The sequence below is a fragment of the Ranitomeya imitator genome, chromosome 6 (assembly GCF_032444005.1).
Source record: "Ranitomeya imitator isolate aRanImi1 chromosome 6, aRanImi1.pri, whole genome shotgun sequence".
Taxonomy (NCBI): Eukaryota; Metazoa; Chordata; class Amphibia; order Anura; family Dendrobatidae; genus Ranitomeya; species Ranitomeya imitator.
Genome location: NC_091287.1, coordinates 212,438,629 through 212,463,871, shown reverse-complemented (window position 1 = coordinate 212,463,871; position 25,243 = coordinate 212,438,629). Strand labels below are relative to the sequence as shown.

Sequence of the window (25,243 nt, the reverse complement as noted above, 5' to 3'; positions counted from 1 at the left end):
CTTTTGCTATCTCCTTCCTAAACCCGACATGATATGAGACATGGTTTACATACAGTAAACCATCTCATATCCCCATGTTTTTTGCATATTCCACACTACTAATGTTAGTAGTGTGTATATGCAAAATTTGGCCGTTCTAGCTATTAAATTAAAGGGTTAAACGGCAGAAAAAATTGGCGTGGGCTCCCGCACAATTTTCTCTGCCAGAGTAGTAAAGCCAGTGACTGAGGGCAGATATTAATAGCCTGGAGAGGGTCCATGGTTATTGGCCCCCTCTGGCTAAAAACATCTGCCCCCAGCCACCCCAGAAAAAGGCACATCTGGAAGATGCGCCTATTCTGGCACTTGGCCACTCTCTTCCCATTCCCATGTAGCGGTGGGATATGAGGTAATGAAGGGTTAATGCCACCTTGCTATTGTAAGGTGACATTAAGCCAAATTAATAATGGAGAGTTGTCAATTATGACACCTATCCATTATTAATCCAATAGTAGTAAAGGGTTAAAAAAAACACAAACACATTATTTAAAAGTATTTTAATGAAATAAAAACAAAGGTTGTTGTAATATTTTATTCTACGCTCAATCCATCTGAAGACCCTCGCTCTGTAACAAAGAAAAAATAATAAACCAACAATATACATACCTTCCTAAGATCTGTAACATCCCAAGATGTAAATCCATCTGAAGGGGTTAAAATATTTTACAGCCAGGAGCTCTGCTAATGCAGCGGTGCTCGTGGCTGCAAAACCCCGGGGAATGAAGGTAAAGTAGGTTCAGATGCCAATCAGCCGGCCGCGACCAATCAGCGATATTGGGGCGGGATTTAAACACCGCTTCACTTTTTACTCTTGATGCTGTCTATGCAGCATCTATAGTAAAAATATATAATGTTAAAAATAATTTAAAAAAAAAAAATCGTGCTATTCTCACTTTCCGGCATCCCGCGCAGCGTTCCTGATCCTCGCGATGCTCTCGGCAGCTCCGTTCCCAGTAATGCCTTGCAAAATGACCGCTGATGACGGTCGCGAGACCGCTACATCATCACAGGTTATTGCAGCAAAGCATCACTGGGAACGGACCTGGCGGGAGCATCGCTAAAGGCCTGGGCTGGATCCGGGGGCCACTGGAAGGTGAGTATATAACTATTTTTAATTTTAATTTTTTTTAACAGGGATATGGTGCCCACGCTGCTATATACTACGTGGCTGTGTTATATACTATGTGGCTGTGCTATATACTACGTGGGCTGTGCTATATATACTATGTGGGCTGTGTTATATACTGTGTGGGCTGTGTTATATACTATGTGGGCTGTGTTATATACTGTGTGGGCTGTGTTATATACTCTGTGGGCTGTTATATACTACATGGGCTGTGTTATATACTATGTGGGCTGTGCTATACACTACGTGGGCTGTGCTATATACTATGTGGCTGTGCTATATACTGTGTGGCTGTGCTATATACTGCGTGGGCTGTGTTATATACTACGTGGGCTGTGTTATATATTATGTGGGCTGTGTTATATACTATGTAGCTGTACTATATGCTATGTAGCTGTGCTATATACTACATGGCTGTGCTATATACTACGTGGGCTGTGCAATATACTACGTGGCTGTGCTATATGCTACGTGGGCAGTGTTATATACTACGTGGGCTGTATTATATGCTACGTGGCTGTGCTATATATTACGTGGCTGCGTTACATACTACGTGGCTGTGCTATATACTACGTGAGCTGTGTTATATGCTATGTGGGCTGTGCAATATACTACCTGGTTGTGTATATACTACGTGGCTGTGTTATATGCTACGTGGCTGTTATATGCTACGTGGGTTGTGTTATATGCTATTTGGGCTGTGCTATATGCTACGTGGGCTGTATTATATACTATTTGGGCTGTGTTATATGCTACATGGCTGTGCTATATTTCTCTGCTGTATCTGTGCATCATGAATCGTGGTATGTGTTAAAGGGGGGCCCACTGAGACTTTCGCCTGGGGCCCTCAAAAACCAGAAGCCGGCCCTGCCTTCACTGATTGGTCGCACCCGGCCGGCCGCGAATTGGCGCGGGATTTGAACCACGCTTCGCTGATTGGTTGCGGCTGGCCGGGCACAACCAATCAGCGATATTGGCGTGGCATTTAAACACCGCTTCACTGATTGGTCGTGCTCAGCCGGCCGTGACCAATCAGGGACAGGCGCAGTCCGGCCTCGAATTGGCGCGGGATTTGAACCATGTTTCGCTAATTGGTCGCGCCCGGCCGGCCGAATCCTGTGCATTCATCGCATTATTCTTAAATCTTCATAAATAAACTACATACATATTCTAGAATACCTGATGCGTTAGAATCGGGCCACCATCAACAGGGTTTCTCAACTCCAGTCCTCAAGACCCACCAACAGGTCATGTTTTCAGGATTTCCTTAGCATTGCATAAGTGATGGAATTAATGCTTGAGCAGGTGATGGTATTATCACCTCTGCAATACTAAGAATATGACAAAAACTTGACCTGTTGGTGGGTCTTGAGGACTGGAGTTGAGAAACACTGATCTAGTATATATATATAAATATATATCAATGACACACACATAAATATATATGTATTCATATTTCATAGACAGATAGATAGAAGAATAGCCGCTAACTCATTTGTCGACTTCTGTAAAATCAATGCAGGAGCCGATAGGATAAAAGACATGGATTACATACAGTAAATCCATGCAGAATAGTTTTGATATATAGATGTCAGTGACCAATATTATTAGTATAGTGTGTATGCAAATTACTGGACATGTGTGTCTTTAATAAAAGAATCTTTTAGTTGAAAAAAATGGCGTGGGCTCCCGCGCAATTTTCCAAGCCAGAGAGAGAAAGCCAGTGACTGGGGACAGATATTCATAGCCTTGGAAGGGACCATGGTTATTGGCCCCCCAAGCTACAAATATCTGCCCCCGGCTGCCCCAGAAATGGCGCATCTCTAAGATGCGCCAATTCCGGCACTTAGCCTCTCTCTTCCCACTGCCCTGGGGGTTGATGCCAACTGTGTATTATAAGGTGACATCAAGCCGATTTAGTAATGCAGATGTGTCAATAAGACACCTATCCATTACTAATCCTATAGTTTGCAAAGATTAAATAAACACACAGCCAGAATAAAGTCTTTTAATGAAATCAAACACAACACAGTTTCCCATCTTTAGGCTGCCGTCACACTAGCAGTATTTGGTCAGTATTTTACATCAGTATTTGTAAGCCAAAACCAGGAGTGGAACAATTAGAGGGAAAGTATAATAGAAACATATGCACCACTTCTGAATTTATCACCCACTCCTGGTTTTGGCTGAGGAATACTGATGTAAAATACAGACCAAATACTGATAGTGTGACGGCAGCCTTATTGTTCTGCTAGTCCATGCGACGCCCTCGATCTCCTGTAATAAATAAAAAATAACAAAGCAACAATATACCCATACCTGTCCAGTGTTCAGTCCCATGCCATAATCTATATCTGGGGAATAAACGGGGGAGAGGTGCTAATGCAAACGCCCTGGCAGTAAGCCACTGGGGAATGAATGATATGATGCCAGCGCTTGCTTCAGAGACAACGCTGATGACACTAGTCTACCCACCCTGCCAGCCTGATGTGAGGTTAACTCTGAAGCATGGGAAAATAGCAGTTCATTCTTTCTATCTATTCTATTCTAACCTATTCTATTCTATACTGTACATGCCAGATCATTAGATGGCTTTTAATCTATCTATCTGTTATATGTATATACATATATATATATATATATATATATATATATATATATATACACTGCTCAAAAGAATAAAGAGAACACTTAAACAGAATATAACTCCAAGTAAATCAAACATCTGTGAAATCAAACTGTCCACTTAGGAAGCAACACTGTTTGACAATCAATTTCACATACTGTTGTCCAAATGGAATAGGCAACAGATGGAAATTATTAGCAATTATCAAGACACACTCAGTAAGGCCTCTTTCACACGTCAGTGTCTCCGGTACGTGTACTGACAGTTTTCTCACGTACCTGAGACACTGACACACGTAGACCCATTCAAATGAGTGGGTCTATGCACATGTCTCCGTGTTTTCATGGACCATGTGTCCGTGTGCAAAACACGGAGACATGTCCGCTTTTCTCCGGCAGCACGTACCGCAATACGTCCCGCACACATGCACTCGGAGAACAGTGTGCACTCTCCTCCATGTGCACGTACCGCCCGCAGGAGAGACAGCGCTACAGTAAGCGCTGTCCCCCCTGCGTGTGGTGCTGAAGCCGGCATTCATTCCTTCTCTCCAGCAGCGTTCGCTGGAGAGAAGGAATGAAAAATCAAGGTTTTTTATTTTTGTGTTAAAAATAAAGTTTGTGGATCCCCTCCCGCCTCCCATCCCCTGTGCGTCTGCCCGCTTGCTGAGAAATACTCACCCAGCTCCTGCGATGTATGCTCTCAGCGCCGGCAGCAGGTCCTGTATGAGCAGTCACATGGTACCGCTCATTACCACATGACCGCTCACACAGGACCTGCTGCCGGCACTAAGAGCATACATCGCAGGAGCTGGGTGAGTATTTCTCGGCAAGCAGGCGGGTGCACAGGGGATGGGAGGCGGGAGGGGACCCAAAAACTTTATTTTTAACACAAAAATAAAAAACCTTGATTTTTCATTCCTTCTCTCCAGCGAACGCTGTTGGGGAGAAGGAATGAATGCCAGCTTCAGCACCAAAAGCAGGGGACAGCGCTTAACTGTAGCGCTGTCTCCTGCACGGTCCGTGTGGTCCTCAGTTGGCACATGGGCGGCACACGGCTGCTGCACGTGTGCCACACTGATGTGCCACGTGAGCACACGGACACACGGACATGGATAACTCCGGTACTGGTTTCTCCGGTACCGGAATTATCTGGACATGTGAAAGAGGCCTAAAGGAGTGGTTCTGCAGTTGGGGACCACAGACCACATCTCAGTACCAGTATGCTTTCTGGCTGATGTTTTGGTCACTTTTGAATCTTGGTTGTGCTTTCACACTCAAGGTAGCATGAGACGGACTCTACAACCCACACAAGTGGCTCAGGTTCTGCAGCTCATTAATGTGAGCTGTGGCAAGGTGGTTTGCTGAGTCTGTCAGCGTAGTGTCCAGAGGCTGGAGGTGCTACCAGGAGACAAGCCAGTACACCAGGAGACGTGGAGGGGCCGTAGGAGGGCAATAACCCAGCAGCAGGACCGCTACCTCAGACTTTGTGCAAGGAGGAACAGGAGGAGCACTTCCAGAGCCCTGCAAAATGACCTCCAGCAGGCCACAAATGTGCATGTGTCTGCACAAACGGTTAGAAACCGACTCCATGAAGATGATCTGAGTGCCTGACGTCCACAGATTGGGGTTGTGCTCACATCCCAACACCGTGCAGGATGCTTGGCATTTGCCACAGAACACCAGGATTGACAAATTCACCACTGGCGCCTTGTGCTCTTCACAGATGAAAGCAGGTTCACACTGAGCACATGTGACAGACGTGACAGAGTCTGGAGATGCTGTAGAGAGTGATCTGCTGCCTGCAACATCCTTTAGCATGACTTGTTTGGCAATGCGTCATTAATGGTGTGGAGTGGCATTTCTTTGGAGGGCCACACAGCCCTCCATGTGCTCGCCAGAGGTAGCCTGACTGCCATTAGGTACCGAGATGAGATCCTCAGACCCCTTGTGAGACCATATGCTGGTGCGGTTGGCCCTGGGTTCCTCCTAATGCAGGACAATGCCAGACCTCATGTGGCTGGAGTGTGTCAGCAGTTCCTGCAAGATGAAGGCATTAAAGCTATGGCCTGGCCCGCCGTTCCCCAGACCTGAATCTGATTCAACACATCTGTGACATCATGTCTCGCACCTTCCACCAACGTCACATTGCACCACAGACTGTCCAGGAGTTGGTGGATGCTTTAGTCCAGGTCTGGGAGGAGAGCTCTCAGGAGACCATCTGCCGCCTCATTAGGAGCATGCCCAGGCATTGTAGGAAGGTCATACAGGCACATGGAGGCCACACACACTACTGAACATCATTTCCTTGTCTTGAGCCATTTCCACTGAAGTTGGATCAGCCTGTAACTTCATTTTCCCCTTTGATTTTGAGCATCATTCCAACTCCAGACCTCCGTGGGATATTAGTTGTTATTTACGTTGATCGTTTTTAGGTTATATTGTTCTCAACACATTCCACTATGTAATGAATAAAGATTTACAACTGGAATATTTCATTCAGTGATATCAAGGATGTGGGATTTTAGTGTTTCCTTTAATTTTTTGAGCAGTGTATGTATGTGTATAGATATATATAGATAGCTAGATAGATATGTTGTGATGAAAATTTTGTTTTAAAATGATGTGTAAATGACTTAGAGAATTTTTCTATGTAAATGCTCTTGTTAAAATCGCATTGCAGTCTGATAGCAATCGCACTGCATTCAAATGTAAATCGGATGCTGGGTGTGAAAAATCGGATTGTACTCGCACAAAAAATGCATGACACTCACATGACAATTGCATTACACTTGTCCAACTCTCCTGCATCAAAATAGGACCGATTTTAAAATCGCTAGTGTGACTCCAGCCTTTGACACAAGCAGCAGCTAAAGAAACTTTTTCGATGTGGTGCACTAGTCAACAATTATAGTATGCAGTCATGTAGAAAATAGAAAGGCAACACTCACCGTTTCCTTTGAAGTTAAGAGTCCTTTATTTTAACCAGTATGGACATCCATATAGTCCTGCATTTCAAAGGCCAGGAATTTTGAAATGCTATCAATCAAAAACTGAGCAGGTCGGTGGGGGTTGCCTTCACTTTATCTCCAGTGTTTGGGAGATAGACAGCTGAATGCTTCCATGTGATGGTGTGGAGATGGTGGTGCTGTCACGTGTTCTCTTTGCGGTGAGCCAGGTGTCCCTGTGATTGTGAGTGGGAGGAAGAGGCCGAGACCATTGCAGAAGAGTGAGCAGGAGGAGCCTCAGCTCTTCCCTTATTTTTCAGGAGCATGCTCCACTGAAGCTTGTTCTTCGAATTCATATGCTTCATCATGCAGGTGTTCTTCAGGCGCAGAAGATGTTCCAGGCTCTGACAGCACAGCGTTCAAACCACCAGTCTCTTGATGTCAGCAAAGTGCATGAAGAAATGCCATGCCAGGGAGCTCCTTTGAGCTGGCTTTGGTGTGGTTAGTTCATCAATGCAGTCAAAATAAAACAGTACCCGCATGGCAGGCCGCTTAAGCATATTACAGGTGTCGCTCTTTCACGGTGGCTCCAGGCTCTGGTATGCTATTGTGCTGCTGGGTGATAGTTGGGCGAGGAGATCTGCAATCTCCGGCCCTCCAGATTCGGCTGCAGTGGCGTACAGTACCTGCACAGCCAAGGACACTGGTGTCCTGTTTCTGGCGCTCAGCTCTGGGGTGAGCTTTGTTACAGCTCCACTGCCCAGGTTCTCCTTGACTTCCCTCAGCTCCTCTCTCAGACTCAGGCTAACTAACTCTGCCTCCAGACCAGAACTTATAGGTAAGCTCCTCTGAACCTGGGTGTTAGAGCTCCCCCTTCTGGTCTGGAGTAAGGAAAAGTGTTGGATGCTTGTGTTACATGGTAAGAGGACCCCTCCTTGCTTCCAGGCATGACATCACCCCCTGTGAGGGAGGCAATGCCACTGTTGCATCCGGTCTCCTGGGGTGCCACACATGCTGCACCTGACTGTTACACCACGCTGCACCAGACTGTTAGAGTAAGCTGCAATGTACACCAATCTCCGAATAAAATGGAGATGCAACCAGTGATCCCTCATTTATACAGGCCGTGTCAATACCTGGCATGGCTGTTATGGCTCCAGAAGTGCTTACAGCCTAAAAGCTTGTTGATTGACTGTACTGCAGCCTTTCAAGAAAGTTTATTCGGTCGGCATAGAACTCGAACAGTAAGGCTGGGGTCACACTTGCAAGTTCAATGAAAGAAACTCACGCATCAAATCCCAGAACTGTCACCACCACTCAGGAACGGAGTGTTCAGCTGCATAGAAATACATGCAGCCGCACGCTCTTTACATTTTGGGTTTGCTCATCCCTAATAACTATATTTCTGCTGGTACACATTCAAATAATATCTTATTCTGGATGAGTTCCTCTCAGCTTAAATTACCCAATCCTTATTGTGCTTGCTGCTGGGATGACTTTGTCCAGCAAAATTCCTTTTCATTGAAAGACCAGGTGTTTCCATATAGCAATTGTAAAATCCTACAATTAAAATTAGAACAAAATTAAAGGAAACCGGTTAGCAAATTCATACTGCCCAAACCATCAAATAATTGCAGCCAGGTATGTTTTTCTCTGAAATATTGCAGCATTTCATATTACCTAGATGTATAAAAAACAAATCAATATACCGTATTAGATGAATCTTAGTTTGGGAAGACAAGAAAGTGGAAAGTTGTGTAGTGTACAGGTATTTGAAAGCATACATGTAAACTATAGCCTTTCTTCTTTACAGGGATATCAACCTTTTCCTGCCTTAACACCAGGTATAAACACAGACTATGAGGCGCCAAATGTGAGTATGGGAATTCTTTTGCTAGTGTAAAGATTCAACAAATGTGACGTCATTTGACAAATGTGTGCCTTAGAATACTTTCACACATCAGGTTTTTTGCATCAGGCACAATCCGGCAAATGTTGAAAAAACCAGATCTGGCGCAGATTGTGAAAAACTGATGCGATGGATCCGTTTTTTCACCGGATCCGGCTAGCATATCTAGATTATTGGAGAAAAAAAAATTTGGAGCATGCTCAGTTTAAAAAAATGGAATCCGGCGCCGGAATCCGTCATTTTCCAGATCCGGCACTTTCCAGCTCCCATAGGCTTCCATTCTAGCAAACAGCCGGAAGCGCCGGATCCGGCGCTTCCGGATTTTTCAGCAGAGATAAAAAAAAAATTGTTGCTATGGATGTTTTTTCCAGAAACTGGAAACAGCAGATTTTCCAGATCCGGCAAAAAATGGACGAAGCGCAATGTCATCCGGTGCAATCCGGCACTAATACAAGTCTATGGGGAAAAAAAACGGATCCCGCGGCAACATTCGCCAGATCCGTTTTTTTTTTATTTAGCCGGATTGAGCCGGACAGCGAAATGTGTGAATGTAGCCTTTCATGTGATAAATTTTATTGTCTATTCTTGAGGACAGAAGTATGCACGTATAGTATATGCTTATTAAATTTAATAACTGTCAGTGGTATTATTTTACGTGTTAAAGAGAATCTGTCACCATATTTTTACCATATCTAAGAGCAGTATAAAGTTGGGATTTACATCTTGATTCTAATTGTGGATTACTTATTACACTTCTTACAGTAGTTTTGATAAATTCTGTTATTGATGAACTTCTGATAACTAAGTAGTCCGCTGTATTCAGTGACACTAGCTCTACCAGCTGCACTATAGGTAGGAAGCTGTCAGTCAATCGTGGGAGTGTGTGTTTAAACTGAGTTCACCACTGAGAGCAGTGCTGCAACAGATAAAACAGTAATTTTATCATGACCAGTAGCATAGCTGCCGAAGGGGGGGTAGGAAAGGAATGCACTGCTACCGATCGCTGTGGGGCCCCTGAGCAGGAGGGGGGCCTGGTGGTAGCAATGGGCCTCCCCCCGCTCGTCATCGCAAGTTCAACTGTATCGGATGGAAGCAGCTGACTGCATTGATGAGAGTGGGAGTGTTGCTCTCCCATTATTCCCCCTCTCAGCGTCTGACGTCACTGACACAGACACTAATAGTGGATGCGGAGATGTGCGGGCGCTCAGAGCAGCGAGAGAATGAAGAGGAGAGGTAAGTTTTGCATTTTTTTTAAATGGGGTGCTTTATACCATATAGATTCTGCTTATGGGGGTGCGTTATACTATAGAGTCTGCCTATGGGGGTTCATTATACAATATAGAGTCTGCCTATGGGGGTGTATTATACAATATAGAGTTTGCCTATGGGGGTGCATTATACTATATAGTCTCCCTATGGGGGTGCATTATTCTATATAGGGTCTGCCTATGGGGGGTGAATTATACTGTAGATTCTGCCTATGGGGGTGCATTATACTAGAGTCTCCCTATGGGGGGTGCATTATACTATATAGAGTCTCCATATGGGGGTGCATAATACTATATACAGTCTGCCTATGGAAGGTGCATTATGCAATATAGTCTGCCTATGGGGGTGCATTATACTACATTGTTGGCCTATGGAGAAAGTGGGCACGTATTGTTATAGGGGAACCCAGGTTATTGTGACTGTCAAACGGGCATACAAGGCATCATTACTTTCTAGGGGCAAAATGTGGGCACTATTGTCTAGGGCATTACTACATTCTAGAGCTTTGTTTTACATCTAGAGGGCACACAGTACCACACTGTAGGTGCATTAATAGGGACACATATGGCAGCAGCGGCTCAGCAGCGAGCCGTTGCTGGTAGAAGTTGCCATGTTGGTCTAGGCCAAATGGAAAAAGGCGTGAACAGTGAATGATTCCATCAGAAAGAACGTCACCATCTATAACTGTGCTGTAATCTCTTATATGTTCTGTAGGACTGGTATCTACCAATGACCAAATGGCACTAATATCAATGTTGGTCTTTGTATAGAGATTATTTTCAACAACAGCACGGTCATCTGCTGAGGTTCTCCTACATCCACTATTGGGGTGCATCACCCAGTTGTAATCAAGGTTACATTGGTTATGGGCCCACTCAGAAGTTTCGCTCCCTCCTCTGAACCAAAACCCTAGCTACGCCTCTAATCATGACTTTTGGATATGAGATGGATGCCCACTCCATCTTAAAACAACCGTAAATACAGTAAACTTAGACACTGGAATAAATACACAAAACACATTATTTTGGTTGTCAGAATGGCCACAGCTTTGTTTAAATCACATGATTAAAACAATGCCAGTAGGAGACAGGTGAAGTGCTAGTACATTGGGATCCACAAGTACTGTGATACCCCCAGCAATCTGACACACAGCACCAAGACAGACAGCCATAAAGGGGCAGCACGCACTGGCTTGCCATTCAAGCAGCACCAGTAAACTTTCAGGGCACCAATGACCCAGGAAAAGTCAGAGAGGTGCAACGCCTGCGCACTGCAGTACTTTGCTCTGCCCTCAACAAGGCAGATAAGTATGCCTGCACAGGGGCGCAATGCCGGGGAGCCTGTGAAGCAAGCAGGAGGGCGGCATCGCAAGAACATGGGAGGCGCCGGACCCAGACCTGCGACACCCATCGGACTGGACGGCCCCGCAGGTGAGTATTATAAAACGTATTTTTCTTATCTTTTAGGTCGGATCAGGGGCTTATCCACAGCATTATAGAATGCTGTAGATAAACTCTGAAAGGCGGTGGCCATATCTTATATCGGCCAAACCTGGTGACAGGTTCACTGTAAGTCTGCCGGCTATAGTGGCCTGTTCAAAAGTTATCAAAATTTAGGTGGTAAAAATAAACTTTTTCATTCCTGTTATGCAATTTGCATTAATTCCTGAAAAGCGTCTGAAGGGTTAATGAACTACCCGAAAGCAATTTTGAATACGTTGAGGGATGTAGTTTTTATAACTTTTGGGGGTTTCCAATATATAGGACCCCCAAAGTCATTTCAAAAGAAATAGGTCCATAAAAATACATTTTGTAAAATTTCCTGAAAAATGAAAAACTACTGCTACATTTTTAAACCTCCTAAAATGCTAACAAAATAAAACATTTTACAAATGGGTCTGATGTAAAGTAGACATCATGGAAATCATAATCATTCGAAGTTTGAAAATTGCTAATTTTTTAAAATTTTTGTCAAATTGGTAAAGTGCTGAAGGAGAGATATATTTCATTGCACCTAATGGAGTCAGTGATATAAAACCCAGAATTTTTCCACCAGCACATTAAGTGTTGTGAGGGTTAAGCTAAGTTGCATAATGGACTGGCTTTTATGTGGACATTCATAGAGCGGGTGACTGACGCATGTTGGCCTCAGTGATGTGAAACCAGAGTATTTTACTCAAGCACACTCACATGCTGTGAGGGTTTAATTAAAGTTGCATACATGGGCTGGTTTTAGGTGGATATCTATAGAGTGGGAGGGAAGGTGTCCACCATATCTCCACTTGCATTGTTGGCACAGTCATGTGCTGAAAGTACCTGTGTGATGTCACAGTCATGTGATCAGTCACATAGGTGAGGAATCACATTGTCAGGGCTTTAGCTGGGCACCAGAAGCAGTCTGTGTGTTGAGTGTCTGGAGAGGAATGCTTCAGAGAAGTGGTTTGTGCTGTGAACCGCTGACCCCACAAGTTTCCACTAATACTTTTGTTAGTTCTTTGGCTAGGATAGTAGTGCTGTATGATGGGTGGAGGGATGTGTTTGATGAGGGGAGAGGGTAGTGAGCAGAGATGAGCGAGCCTTCCAAGTTTTGGTTTTGTTCACTGAATGTCCCGATGTTCGCTGAACATGATTGATGAACAGTTTCACAAACATACCCGAACCCCATTAAATTCAATAGGAGGCAAAACCAAACATATATACAATACCTAAAGGGGTGACAAAAGGCTTCCCAAACAGCGCAAATTAGGGGCCAACACTTTGAAAAGTGGCATCAATTGACTCACAGTAGAAATTTGCTATTGTCACAGCTGCAGTCAGCCATGGGCCATGTGTCAGGAATTACAGGGGGATGCATTTGTATATCCCACTGCTGCCATCAATCTGTCATGATGGTGTTTGGTTGGTCAGGTGTTTGGTTGCCCCCAGTTCTTCATCGGGGGATTTATTAATATCCCACTTCCCAGTTCTGGTTTGGAACTTGCAGCTCTCTGGTGCCCCCCTTACCCTCAGGTCATTCAGGGAACTGCATCTAGGATAATTAGTCGCCAGAAAGGTTGCCTTGCTATATTCTGGCTATTGGGTATGCTGCAGTGAGAGCAATATAACTACTCCCAATCAGGCGGGAAATTATACAATTATCAAACACCGTCCGTCACTGCCCGAGTTTCCCAAAAGCTCAGAACACTTTGCTGCCACCAGCTCCTATTACTATGATTAATAGTGGGTCAGGAGCCAACCCAATCAGTAGTGTAATTTACTTCAGAGGACGTTGGAGGTACATTTTAGAGCAAGGAAGCAAAACTAGTAAATATTATTACTTTTACTCCAAAAAGAAATAGGCAGTGTTAACAAAAGTCTAAAACGATATTACCAAAATGAGACAAATACAATATGTACACAGCGATTACAAATGAAAAGGAATAAAAGTGAAAAGCACAGTTCTCTCAGACAATGGCAAGCCATGTGGTGGGGGAAGGGCAACACATCCCAATGCATCCAAGAAGATTGCAGAGCTTCTTTTAGCTGACTTCCTGGGCAAAAGACCACTCCTAAAATGAGGTTGAACCTCTTATACCCTCTGCTTGTGACATCACTTAGGGGCTGGATACGTCCCTTGGAAAGTTATGGAAAACCTTCTATTAACTATAACTCAGGGTGGGAACCTCGTAGAGGGATGATGAAAGGATTAAGTGTCTGCTCATGAGATTAGCTTACATTTAAGTCTAGACATAGGGTAGTTGTAGGACCTGGTTAAGTAGAAATCCATTTCTCGGATTAGCGCTGGTTCTGGAACCTAAAAAAATCACTGTGTAGTGGCTCTACTGAGGCACATTCCAAAAATGAAAGCTTCACACTTCTATCAATAATCGGTGCATTATACTTAACTTTTCAAGAACAAAGAAGTCCCATGTTCATGGGACAAAGGCTGATTCCTGATCACCAACACAATCTTGAGGGAGGGGGGATTAGTGGCTTAAAGTACAGTCACACTAGACGATATCGCTAGCGATCCGTGACGTTGCAGCGTCCTCGCTAGCGATATCGTCCAGTGTGACAGGCAGCAGCGATCAGGCCCCTGCTGTGCTGTCGCTGGTCGGGGAAGAAAGTCCAGAACTTTATTTTGTCGCTGGACTCCCCACAGACATCGCTGAATCGGCGTCTGTGACACCGATTCAGCGATGTCTTCGCTGGTAACCAGGGTAAACATCGGGTAACTAAGCGCAGGGCCGCGCTTAGTAACCCGATGTTTACCCTGGTTACCATCCTAAAAGTAAAAAAACAAACGCTACATACTTACCTACCGCTGTCTGTCCCCGGCGCTCTGCTTCTCTGGTCTGGCTGTGAGCACAGCGGCCGGAAAGCAGAGCGGTGACGTCACCGCTCTGCTTTCTGGCTGCCCGGCGCTCACAGCCAGACCAGAGAAGCAGAGCGCCGAGGACAGACAGCAGTAGGTAAGTATGTAGCGTTTGTTTTTTTACTTTTAGGATGGTAACCAGGGTAAACATCGGGTTACTAAGCGCGGCCCTGCGCTTAGTAACCCGATGTTTACCCTGGTTACCGGGGACCTCGGGATCGTTGGTCGCTGGAGAGCTGTCTGTGTGACAGCTCTCCAGCGACCAAACAGCGACGCTGCAGCGATCCGGATCGTTGTCGGTATCGCTGCAGCGTCGCTTAGTGTGACGGTACCTTTAGAATTACACAGGGAGACGGAGGGGGCCATGCAGCTGTGTATCTGCTGAAGTGCTTTGTGTTCAGACCAGCAAACCTAATGGGGGGAGGAAAGTGTGTGTGCTGAACTGACATGTCATTTGCATACCCAAAAGATGTAGCAGAGCTCTGTATGAGTCAAGGCACAATGAGGATTATGTCATATTTCATGACACAATGCATGATGCATCAGGGTCTGGGCCAGCATTTAGAGCTTTGAATTGAAGTTTCAATTAAGAAATGGTGGTTAAGGGAGCACTGTAAGCCTTCTTTGCTAGGATCCCTGATAACTCATAGAACGACTCAATTTTTCCCAGCCACATTCAGGTGGCACAAACATCAGTTTCACAGAGTACTATTGGTAGAAAAATGTAAGGAAAGTAACACAGGCAGTTGACTGAACAACTGACCCACAGTAGAACATTTGCAGTTGTGCTCAAAAGCTTACATACCCAGGTAGAATTTTTGCTTTCTTGGCCTTTTTTCAGAGGATATGAATGATAACTAGTGTTGAGCGATACCTTCTGATATTTGAAAGTATCGGTATCGGATGGTATCGGCCGATATCCAAAAAATATCAGATATCGCTGATACCGATAACCGATACCAATGCAAGTCAATGGAACACAAATATCGGAAGGTATCCTGGATGGTTCCCAGGGTCTGGAGGAGAGGAAAGTCTCCTTCAGGCCCTAGGATTCATATTAATGTAAAAAATAAAGAATAAAAATAAAAAATATGGATATACTCACCCCTCCGATGAACCCTGGCTGTCACCGCTGCATGCGTCCAACTCCGTTCCTGAGAATGCAGTGAGTGAAGGACCTTCACTGACCGGTCACCTGACCGCGACGTCATTGAAGGTCCTTCACTCTCTGCATTCTCAGGAACGAAGGCGGACGCTTGCAGCGGTGACAGTCAGGGTTTATCGGAGGGGTGAGTATATCCATATTCTTTATTCTTATTCTTTATTTTTTACATTAATATGGATCCCAGGGCCTGAAGGAGAGTTTCCTCTCCTCCAGACCCTGGGAACCTTATGCACTGCACACGCCGATTCCGATTTCCGATATCACAAAAATATCAGAACTCAGTATCGGAATGCTCAACACTAATGATAACACCAAAACTTTTTCTCCACTCATGGTTAGTCGTTGGGTGAAGCCATTTATTGTCAAACTACTGTGCTTCCTCTATTTAAATCATAATGACAACCAAAACATCCAAATAACCCTGATCAAAAGTTCACATACCTCATTTCTTAATACCGTGCATTGCCTCCTCTAACATCAATGACAACTTGATGTCTTTTGTGGTAGATGTGCATGAGGTTCTTTATTTTCTCAGATAGTAAAGCTGCCCACTCTTCTTGGCAAAAAGCCTCCAGGAAGCGTGAACTGCATGCTTGAGATCTCCCCAGAGTGGCTCACTGAAATTGAGGTCAGGAGACTGAGATGGCCACTCCCGAACCTTCACTTTGTTCTGCTGTAGCCAATGACTGGTTCGACTTGGCCTTGTGTTTTGGATGGTTATCATGTTGAAACATCCAAGTACGTTCCATGCGCATCTTACGGGTTGATGAGTGCAAATTTGCCTCCAGTATTTGCTGATAACTAGCTGCATTTATAATTCCTTCAACTTTGACCAAGTTTCCTCTTCCTTTGTAGCTCACACATCCCCAAAATATCAGTGATCCACCTCCATGTTTTACAATAGGAACGGTGTTCCTTTCATCATATGCCTTGTTGACCTCTCTCTAAATGTAATGTTTATGGTTGTGGCCAAAAAGTTCAATTTCTGTCTCATTACTCCAAATTACCTTGTTCCAGAAGTTTTGAGGCTTGTCTCTGTACTGTTTTGTGTATTGTAGGTGAGATACTTTGTGGCATTTGCGCAGTAATGGCTTTCTTCTGGTGACTAGACCATGCAGCCCATTTTTCTTCAAGTACCTCCTTATTGTGCATCTTGAAACAGCCACACCGCTAGTTTTCAGAGAGTCCAGTATTTCAGCTGATGTTATTTGTGGGTTTTTCTTTGCATCTCAAAAATTTTTCCTGGCAGTTGTGAACATCCTTTTTGTTGGTCTACCTGTCTGTTTTTTTTTTTTTACAGAGCCCCTGATTTTCTATTTGTTAATCACAATTTGAATGCTGCTGACTGGCATTATGAATTCCTTGGATATCTTTTTGCATCCCTTTCCTGTTTTATACAGTTCAACTACCTCTTCCCGTAGATCCGTTGACAATTCTTTTGCTTTTCCCATGACTCACAATCCAGAAATGTCAGTGTCTGGATGAAAGATGCAAGAGTCTGTCTGGATCGCAGAAACGCTCTCAGATTTTATGCACACATTCTCATTACATGCAAACAGGTCACACGTGAGGATGTTACCTTTAGTAGCCATTCAAACCCATTTGTGTCAACTTCTGTGTATGTTATCAGGCTAAAATCATCAGGGTATGTAAACTTTTGATCAGGGTCATTTGGATGTTTTTAGGTTGTCATTATGATTTGAAAAGAGTAAACACAGTAGTTTGACAACAAATGCCTTCATCCAACTTCTAACCATGAGTGGAGAAAAAGTTTTGGTGTTATCATTCATATTCTCTGAAAAACAAGCCAAGAAAGCAAAAATTCTGCTGGGGTATGTAAACTTTTGAGCACAACTGTAATAATGGCACAGAAGAAGTCAGCCATGGACCATACATAAGGTATCAGGGTTTGTGCCAGCATTTCGAGCTTTGAATTGAAGTTTCAATTAGGACCTGGTGGTTAAGTGAGCAGTGTAAGCCTTCTTTGCTGGGAGCCCTGATACTTCATGCAACAGCTCAATTTTTTTCTCAGCCACTCAAGTGGCACAAACATCAGTTTCAGAGTATTACTGGTAGAAAAATGTAAAGTTAGTTGAGTGAAAGTGAGTGCTGGCTAGTCGTTCTGGGAGCTCTACTGCTACAGGCAACACACATGAAGGAGGCCAAACTTGGATTCTCCACATTTCAAAAAATTATTGTCACACACCAGTAAAGTGTCGTCAATTTCCACAGAGTGGAAACAGTATAATAGGCCTCTGACATACCTTCCACTACAGACAACCCACCAGATGGAGACCCAACTAAGAGTTTCCCCATTTCTAGAAACTGTTTGTAACATCAAAAGCAGTAGGAACAACAGGCACAGAAGCCATGACAAAGGTGTCACAGACTGCAATAATGCAAGATCAATGAATGACAATAAAAAGGACAACATCGCCTAGTCTGCCCAGTCTGCGAATGGGGTGCAAAAGTCATTGGAGATCCATGACCTGTTTATTTTTATGAAAGTTAGGAGGTCAACACTTTCAGAGGACAGCCGGATGCGCTTATCCATCAGGACAACACCAGTAGTGCTGAATACATTGTCTGAGTGAATTCTGGCTGCCGGGCATGACAAAACATCCAAGACATGACAGGCGAGCTCAGGCCACTCTTCCATTTTTTAAAACCAAAATGCAAATGGGTTCAAGTTCCCCCTAATGGCATTCATATTGTGCTCGAGATACTCCTGCACCATACTCTCCAGTCCTTCACAACAAGTCTGACTTGTACTGTGTTCTGCTAGTGCACGAGCTGGTCTAAAAAAGGGTGAAATGACTCACATAAATTGCTTATGCCACTTACACTGCTGCTGCTAACGCTTTGGCGGTGACCTCTTGACATTTCCGGGGTTGGAGGTCTAGAACTGCGATGCACACTGTGTGCCTCATTATTGTCTTGGGGAAAAACACTCATAAGATTGTCTACAAGTGTGTTTCGATACTCCAGCATGTGTGCATCCTTTTCCAGAGGGAGAAGCATCTGGCAATATTTATTCTTGTACTGTGGATCTAACAGAGTGGTAACCCAGTACTTAGCATTATTTCTAACCTTAAGAATAGGGGCATGATGTTGAAGATAGTGCAGCAAGAAGGCTCTCATGTGTCAGGTGCTTCAATGAGGTCCAAGTAAGTGGTGTGTTGGTGGTGGCTTAAAATCAAAGTTGCTTCCTTCTTCCCTTCCCACCAACCATGGATAATAGAGAGGGGATCATTTTCCTCTTCATCTCCTGACTGTTGTGCATCCATCACCTTTTCCTCCTCGTCCTCCTCAATTTGATACTTGGCTCCTGAACTTTCACTAACAGTTTGTCTGGTACCATGAGCCCCCCTCGATCGCTGTAATCCACGCTCCCATAGGACCGGCGTGTGCGACGACAGCCCGGAACTTAGAGATATTGTTATCCCTTCCACATCCCCTTCTGCTTCCATCTCTTCCTATGGTACTACCACCTCCTCACGCAAATTATTCAAAGTGTGCTCCAGCAGATAGATAACTGGAATTAGTGATGCTGATGAAGGCATCGTCAGCTCTAGCAATCTTAGAAGCCATTTCGAAATTGTGCAGAAGGGTGCAGAGGTCCTTCATCTGTGCCCGCTCCGTAAGTGTGATTTGCACCACATCTGTACTGCGTTGGCCCAGGCTGTACAAAATGACAAACTGCCCCAGTGCTCATCGCTGCTGCCACAGTCTCTGCAATATGTGCAGAGTGGAATTCTACCATGTTGGCTCATCGCATATCAACAGGTTAACCGGTATGACGAAAGACCTCTGTAGTGATGCAAGTCAATGACCTGCAGGGTGCGATCATCAAAAGTGAGTACACAGCGACCATACATTCTGCAGCAGTGCATCCAGCCCTTGATAGTGGTGGAGAAATAGCTGTATCACCAGGTTGAGGATGTGAGCCATGTAAGGCATGTATGTGAGGTTGCCCCAGTGTATTGCTGCCACCAGGTTCGCACCATTATCACACACCGCCCTACCTGGCTCCAGATTCAGTGAAGACAGCCATTGCCCCATCTCGACCTGGATATCTGTCCAAAACTCAAGCTGCATGACTGCGATATCTAAGGCATATTAATTTTAACAATGCCTGACTGTGGTGAGCCCTGGTGGTGATTATCTCTGCACTGTTGGAATGTGTTTCTCATTAAAGGATAGGTTGAGGGCATAGGTGGAGGCCCTAGAGGAGACGAAGGAGCCAGAAGCAGTGGAGGAAGTGTTAGATAAAAAGGTTTGTCCCACAAGCCTTAGGGATTCCAAGTCCTGTGGATCAGCCCCTTGACCGCCTGCCCCCACAGCCACCAGAGTTACACAGTGCCAAGTCAATGAGATGTAACACCCTTGCCCATGTTTGCATGTCCAGGTGTCAGTGGTGAAATGCATCCTGGCAGACATAGATTTTTTCAGGGAATGAGTGATTTGTCTGTCACATGCTGGCGTAGTGCTGGTACAGCTTTCTTAGAGAAATAATGGTGACTGGGTAACTGGTACTGAGGGACTGCAACGGTCATCAACTTTTGGAAACTATCTGCATCCAGAAAGGCAGCATTTCCATGGCCAACAGATTGGAGATCGTAGCGTTCAAGCTCTTAGCTTTGGCATGTGTAGGACAAAACATTCTTTTATGTGACCACAATTGTGGGAACGAGGACTGGGTGCTGTGCTGAGGGAGGGTGGAGTAGAGTTAACAGGACAAACTGTTTGACTGTGAGTGAGGTGCAGATGGAGATGTTATGGTAGATTGAGAAAGATGTTTTGTGCTTGATGAAACAAAAACAGCAGGCATCTCTACTTCCGTAACAGCTGACAGGCTCTTACTTCTCACTGACTGTAGGGGGTAAAGAAGTGAAGTTTCTACGGCTGGAGACCTGTGTTAGAACACTAGCCATGGTGACGGAGGAGGAAGAAGCATCAGGTGTGGTTGATGGGAGGGCTGGTGATTGTTAAGGCCTTCTAGTCTGCATAGGCTCCTCTGGAAGAAGCCAGCAGCAAAACGCCCGTAGGGATGGGGAGATGCCATTGCTATCTTTGAGGTAAATACTCTGGCTTCTTTGTGTTTGCTACGTGATATTTGGTGTGTAATCTCTCCTCACAGTTGGGTAATAGCCTATGTCCAATTGAGTTACATAGATATGTGTGCATTTACTCTCTACTTTGTGGCAGGGGTATTTTGAACTACTATTACTGTATCTGTTAGCTATTGTTCTATCACGAATGGAGGTATTCTAATACCGAACTACCTCATTACATATTAATATTTAGGAGTTTCCTTATTTTTTATATATATTACCAGGAATTTATGGCATCCTCCTTATGAGGCTCTTAGCTTTTTTACCATCTTGTTGTTACATTTATGGTTTTAAATGAAATTAATGAAAATATGTATTTTATCATAATGGATTTCTTCTTGTTTCTGGAATAATTATACACCAGATAGTTTTGAATTAATTCTGAAAGATTTAGCAGACTCCGGAGTTGTGGTACATTGTTCTACTGTTCAGAGACACCTGCGCAAATATGGCCTTCATGGAAGAGTCATCGGAAGAAAACTTCCCCTGCTTCCTCACCATAAAATTCAGTGTCAGAACTATGCAAAAAAAATCTGATGCATTTTGGAAACAAATCCTGTGGACTAATGAGGTTAAAATAGAACTCTTTGGTCATCAACGGTATGTGTGGAGAAGAAACAGCACAGAATTACAGGTAAAGAACATTTCGCCAACCATTAAGCATGAGGGTGGATCAATCATGCTTTGTGTTGCAGCCAATGGCACGGGGAACATTTCATGGATTCAATAAAATTTGCACAAATTTGATGCAAACAAAACACCATCCTTAAAAAAGCTGATGTTGAAAAGAGGATGGCTTCTACAAATGGATAATGATCCTAAACACACGTCAAAATCCACAATAAACTAGGAATCTCACTGAACTGGATGAATTTCTCAAGGAAGAATGAAGGAAGGAAGAATGGATCAATACCCCTCAAACAAGTACTGAAAGACTCCTGTCTGGCTACAAAAGTGTTTACAAACTGTGATACTTGCAAAAGGGGGTACTGACCATGCAGCGTGCTGAACCTTTTGCATCAGCCCATTTTCATTTTTTGCAATTTTTAAAATGTAAAAGATTATATATATATATACTAGCTTTTTCCAGCCAGCTAACACTCGGCACGCTCATTGCTATCTAATTAACGCTGCTGGTGATTAAAATAAAGTAAATAATGACAACATTCAATAGCGCTTACGCAGGTAGTAAATAAACTTAAAATGAAGTTAATAACAGTGTGGGCACGGAGCCTCGTGTGGTAATGTGTGTGGACGCAGCCTCATGTGGTAGTGTGGGGATGGAGCCTCGTGTGGTAATGTGGGGGAATGGAGCCTCGTGTGGTAATGTGTGGGGACGGAGCCTCGTGTGGTAATGTGTGTGGACGGAGCCTCGTGTGGTAATGTGTGTGGACAGAGCCTCGTGTGGTAATGTGTGTGGACGGAGCCTCATGTGGTAATGTGTGTGGACGGAGCCTCGTGTGGTAATGTGTGTGGATGGAGCCTTTTGTGGTAATGTGTGAGGGCGGAGCCTTGTGAGGTAATGTGTGGGGACAAAGCCTCGTGTGGTAATGTGTGGGGATGGAGCCTTGTGTGTGTGGTAATGTGTGGGGTGGGATTAAGTGTGGTAATGTGGTGTGGGCAGGATTATGTTATTATGTGTGGTGATGTGGTGGGGGGCAGGATTATGTGTGGTGATGTGGTGAGGGGAGGGATTGTGTGGTAATGGGGTGGGGGGCAGGATTATGTGTGGTAATCCTGCCCCCCCACCCCATTACCACACATAATCCTGCCCCCCCACCACATTACCACACACAATCCGCACCGCATCACCACACACGATCCCGCCCCCACCACATCACCACACATAATACCGCCCACCCACCACATCACCACACATAATCCCGCCCCCCCACATCACCACACATAATCCCACCCCCACAGCACCACACATAATCCTGCCCCCATTACCACACATAATCCCGCCCCCCACATTACCACACATAATCCCGCCCCCACCACATCACCACACATAATCCCTCCTCCCATCACACCCACATTACCACACATAATCTCGCCCCCACGCCACATCACCACACATAATCTGGCCCCCCCACCACATCACCACACATAATCCAGCCCCCACCACACCCACATTACCACACATAATCCCGCCCCCCAACACATCACCACACATAATCCCGGCCCCCCACCCCATTACCACACATAATCTTGGCCCCCCACCCCATTATGTGTGGTGATGTGTTGGAGGGCAGGATTATATGTGGTGATGTGGTGGGGGGCGGGATTATGTGTGGTAATGGGGTGGGGGGGCAGGATTATGTGTGGTAATGGGGTGGGGGGGCAGGATTATGTGTGGTAATGGGGTGGGGGGGCGGTATTATGTGTGGTAATGGGGTGGGGGGCCGGGATTATGTGTGGTAATGTGTTGGGGGGCGGGATTATGTGTGATAATGTGGGTGTGGTGGGGGCTGGATTATGTGTGGTGATGTGGTGGGGGGCCAGATTATGTGTGGTGATGTGGCATGGGGGCGAGATTATGTGTGGTAATGTGGGTGTGGTGGGAGGAGGGATTATGTGTGGTGATGTGGTGGGACGGGATTATGTGTGGTAATGTGGGGGCGGGATTATGTGTGGTAATGGGGACGGGATTAAGTGTGGTGCTGTGGGGGTGGGATTATGTGTGGTAATGTGGGGGGGCAGGATTATGTGTGGTGATGTGGTGGGTGGGCGGTATTATGTGTGGTGATCTGGTGGGGGCGGGATCGTGTGTGGTGATGCGGTGCGGATTGTGTGTGGTAATGTGGTGGGGGGGCGGGATTGTGTGTGGTAATGTGGTGGGGGCAGAACTGTGTGTGGTATTGTGGTGGGGGGTGGTATTGTGTGTGGTAATGTGGTGGGGGGCGGAATTGTGTGTGGTAATGTGGTGGGGGCAGTATTGTGTGTGGTATTGGGGTGGGGGGCGGGAGTATGTGTGGTAATGTGGTGGGGGCAGAGCTACTGTGCAGGGGGCGGGATTAGCGAGTAATCACGATGCTCTATATATTTTTGCCAGAGCTGTATATATATATACTAGCTATTGAACCCGTTCTACGCCCGGGTGGCGAGCATTTATATTGGTATATGGTCTCCATCCTTGTATGTGCTGCTCCATCCTGCATCCCCATCCTGTCATGTGCTGCACCCATCCTCCGTCCCCATCCTGCGTCCCCATCCTGTCATGTGCTGCACCCATCCTGCGTCCCCATCCTGGTATGTGCTGCACCCATCCTGTCATGTGCTGCATCCATCCTGGTATGTGCTGCACCCATCCTGCGTACCCATCCTGTCATGTGCTGCACCCATCCTGCGTCCCCATCCTGTCATGTGCTGCTCCCATCCTGCGCCCCCGTTCTGTCATGTGCTGCTCCATCCTGCGCCCCCATTCTGTCCTGTGCTGCACCCATCCTGCGTCCCCATCCTGCGTCCCCATCCTGTCATGTGCTTCACCCATCCTGCGTCCCCATCCTGGTATGTGCTGCACCCATCCTGCGTCCCCATCCTGCGTCTCCATCCTGTCATGTGCTGCACCCATCCTGCGTCCCCATCCTGTCATGTGCTGCACCCATCCTGCGTCCCCATCCTGTCATGTGCTGCACCCATCCTGCGACCCCATCCTGTCATGTGCTGCACCCATCCTGCGTCCCCATCCTGTCATGTGCTGCTCCCATCCTGCGCCCCCGTTCTGTCATGTGCTGCTCCATCCTGCGCCCCCATTCTGTCATGTGCTGCACCCATCCTGCATCTCCATCCTGCGTCCCCATCCTGTCATGTGCTTCACCCATCCTGCGTCCCCATCCTGGTATGTGCTGCACCCATCCTGCGTCCCCATCCTGCGTCCCCATCCTGTCATGTGCTTCACCCATCCTGCGTCCCCATCCTGGTATGTGCTGCACCCATCCTGCTGAAATAATGTCGGTGGTGGGCGGTGCGTGGCGGAGACTGCGTGTCTGTGTGGGCCTCTCCGGGGTCTGTGTGGGCCTCTCGGGGGTCTGTGCGACCATGCCCGGAGGTCTGTGCGGGCTTGCCGGGGGTCTGTACGGGCCTCTCGGGGGTCTGTGCGGGCCTGCCGGGGGTCTTTGTGTCTGTGTGCAGGCATCGTCCGATGGGACTACAAGTCACATCGGGCTATGCCTGCTACAATGACAGTGATTGACACATTAGCCAATGATGGGACAGTAGTAGTCCCATCATCCGGCCAATGTGTTGAATGTAAAAAAAACAAACATACATACTACATACATACTACATACATACTATATACATACAACATACTATATAGTACATACATACTACAAACTACATGCATACATACATACAACATATATACAACGTACTACATACAGTACATACTACACACATACAACATACATACAACATACTACATACATACAACAAACATACAACATATCACATACATACAACATGCTACATACATACAACATACATACTACATACAACATACTACATACATACATACAACATACTATATACTACATACATACTATATACATACATACTACATTGTTGTGAATTCTGTGGCTGAATTCACTCCTGTGGTCACAAGTGGTACTGCAGCTTCTGGGCTTCCTCCCTCAGGTGTTCTGGTGAGCTCGTTGGCTGCTTTGTTATTTAACTCCACCTGATTCTGTCTTCCTT

General features: G+C 45.6%; 1 protein-coding gene across 2 annotated transcripts in view; it reads left to right on the top strand.

Moving 5' to 3' along the window:
- COL15A1 (collagen type XV alpha 1 chain) overlaps window positions 1–25,243 on the top strand; it is a 1,189,398-nt gene that overhangs the window by 1,096,090 nt on the left and 68,065 nt on the right. For both annotated transcript variants that reach the window (XM_069730463.1, XM_069730464.1), the window contains one exon: window positions 8,549–8,608. In XM_069730463.1, the coding sequence (XP_069586564.1) occupies window positions 8,549–8,608 (60 nt within the window). The remainder of the gene's footprint in view (window positions 1–8,548; window positions 8,609–25,243) is intronic.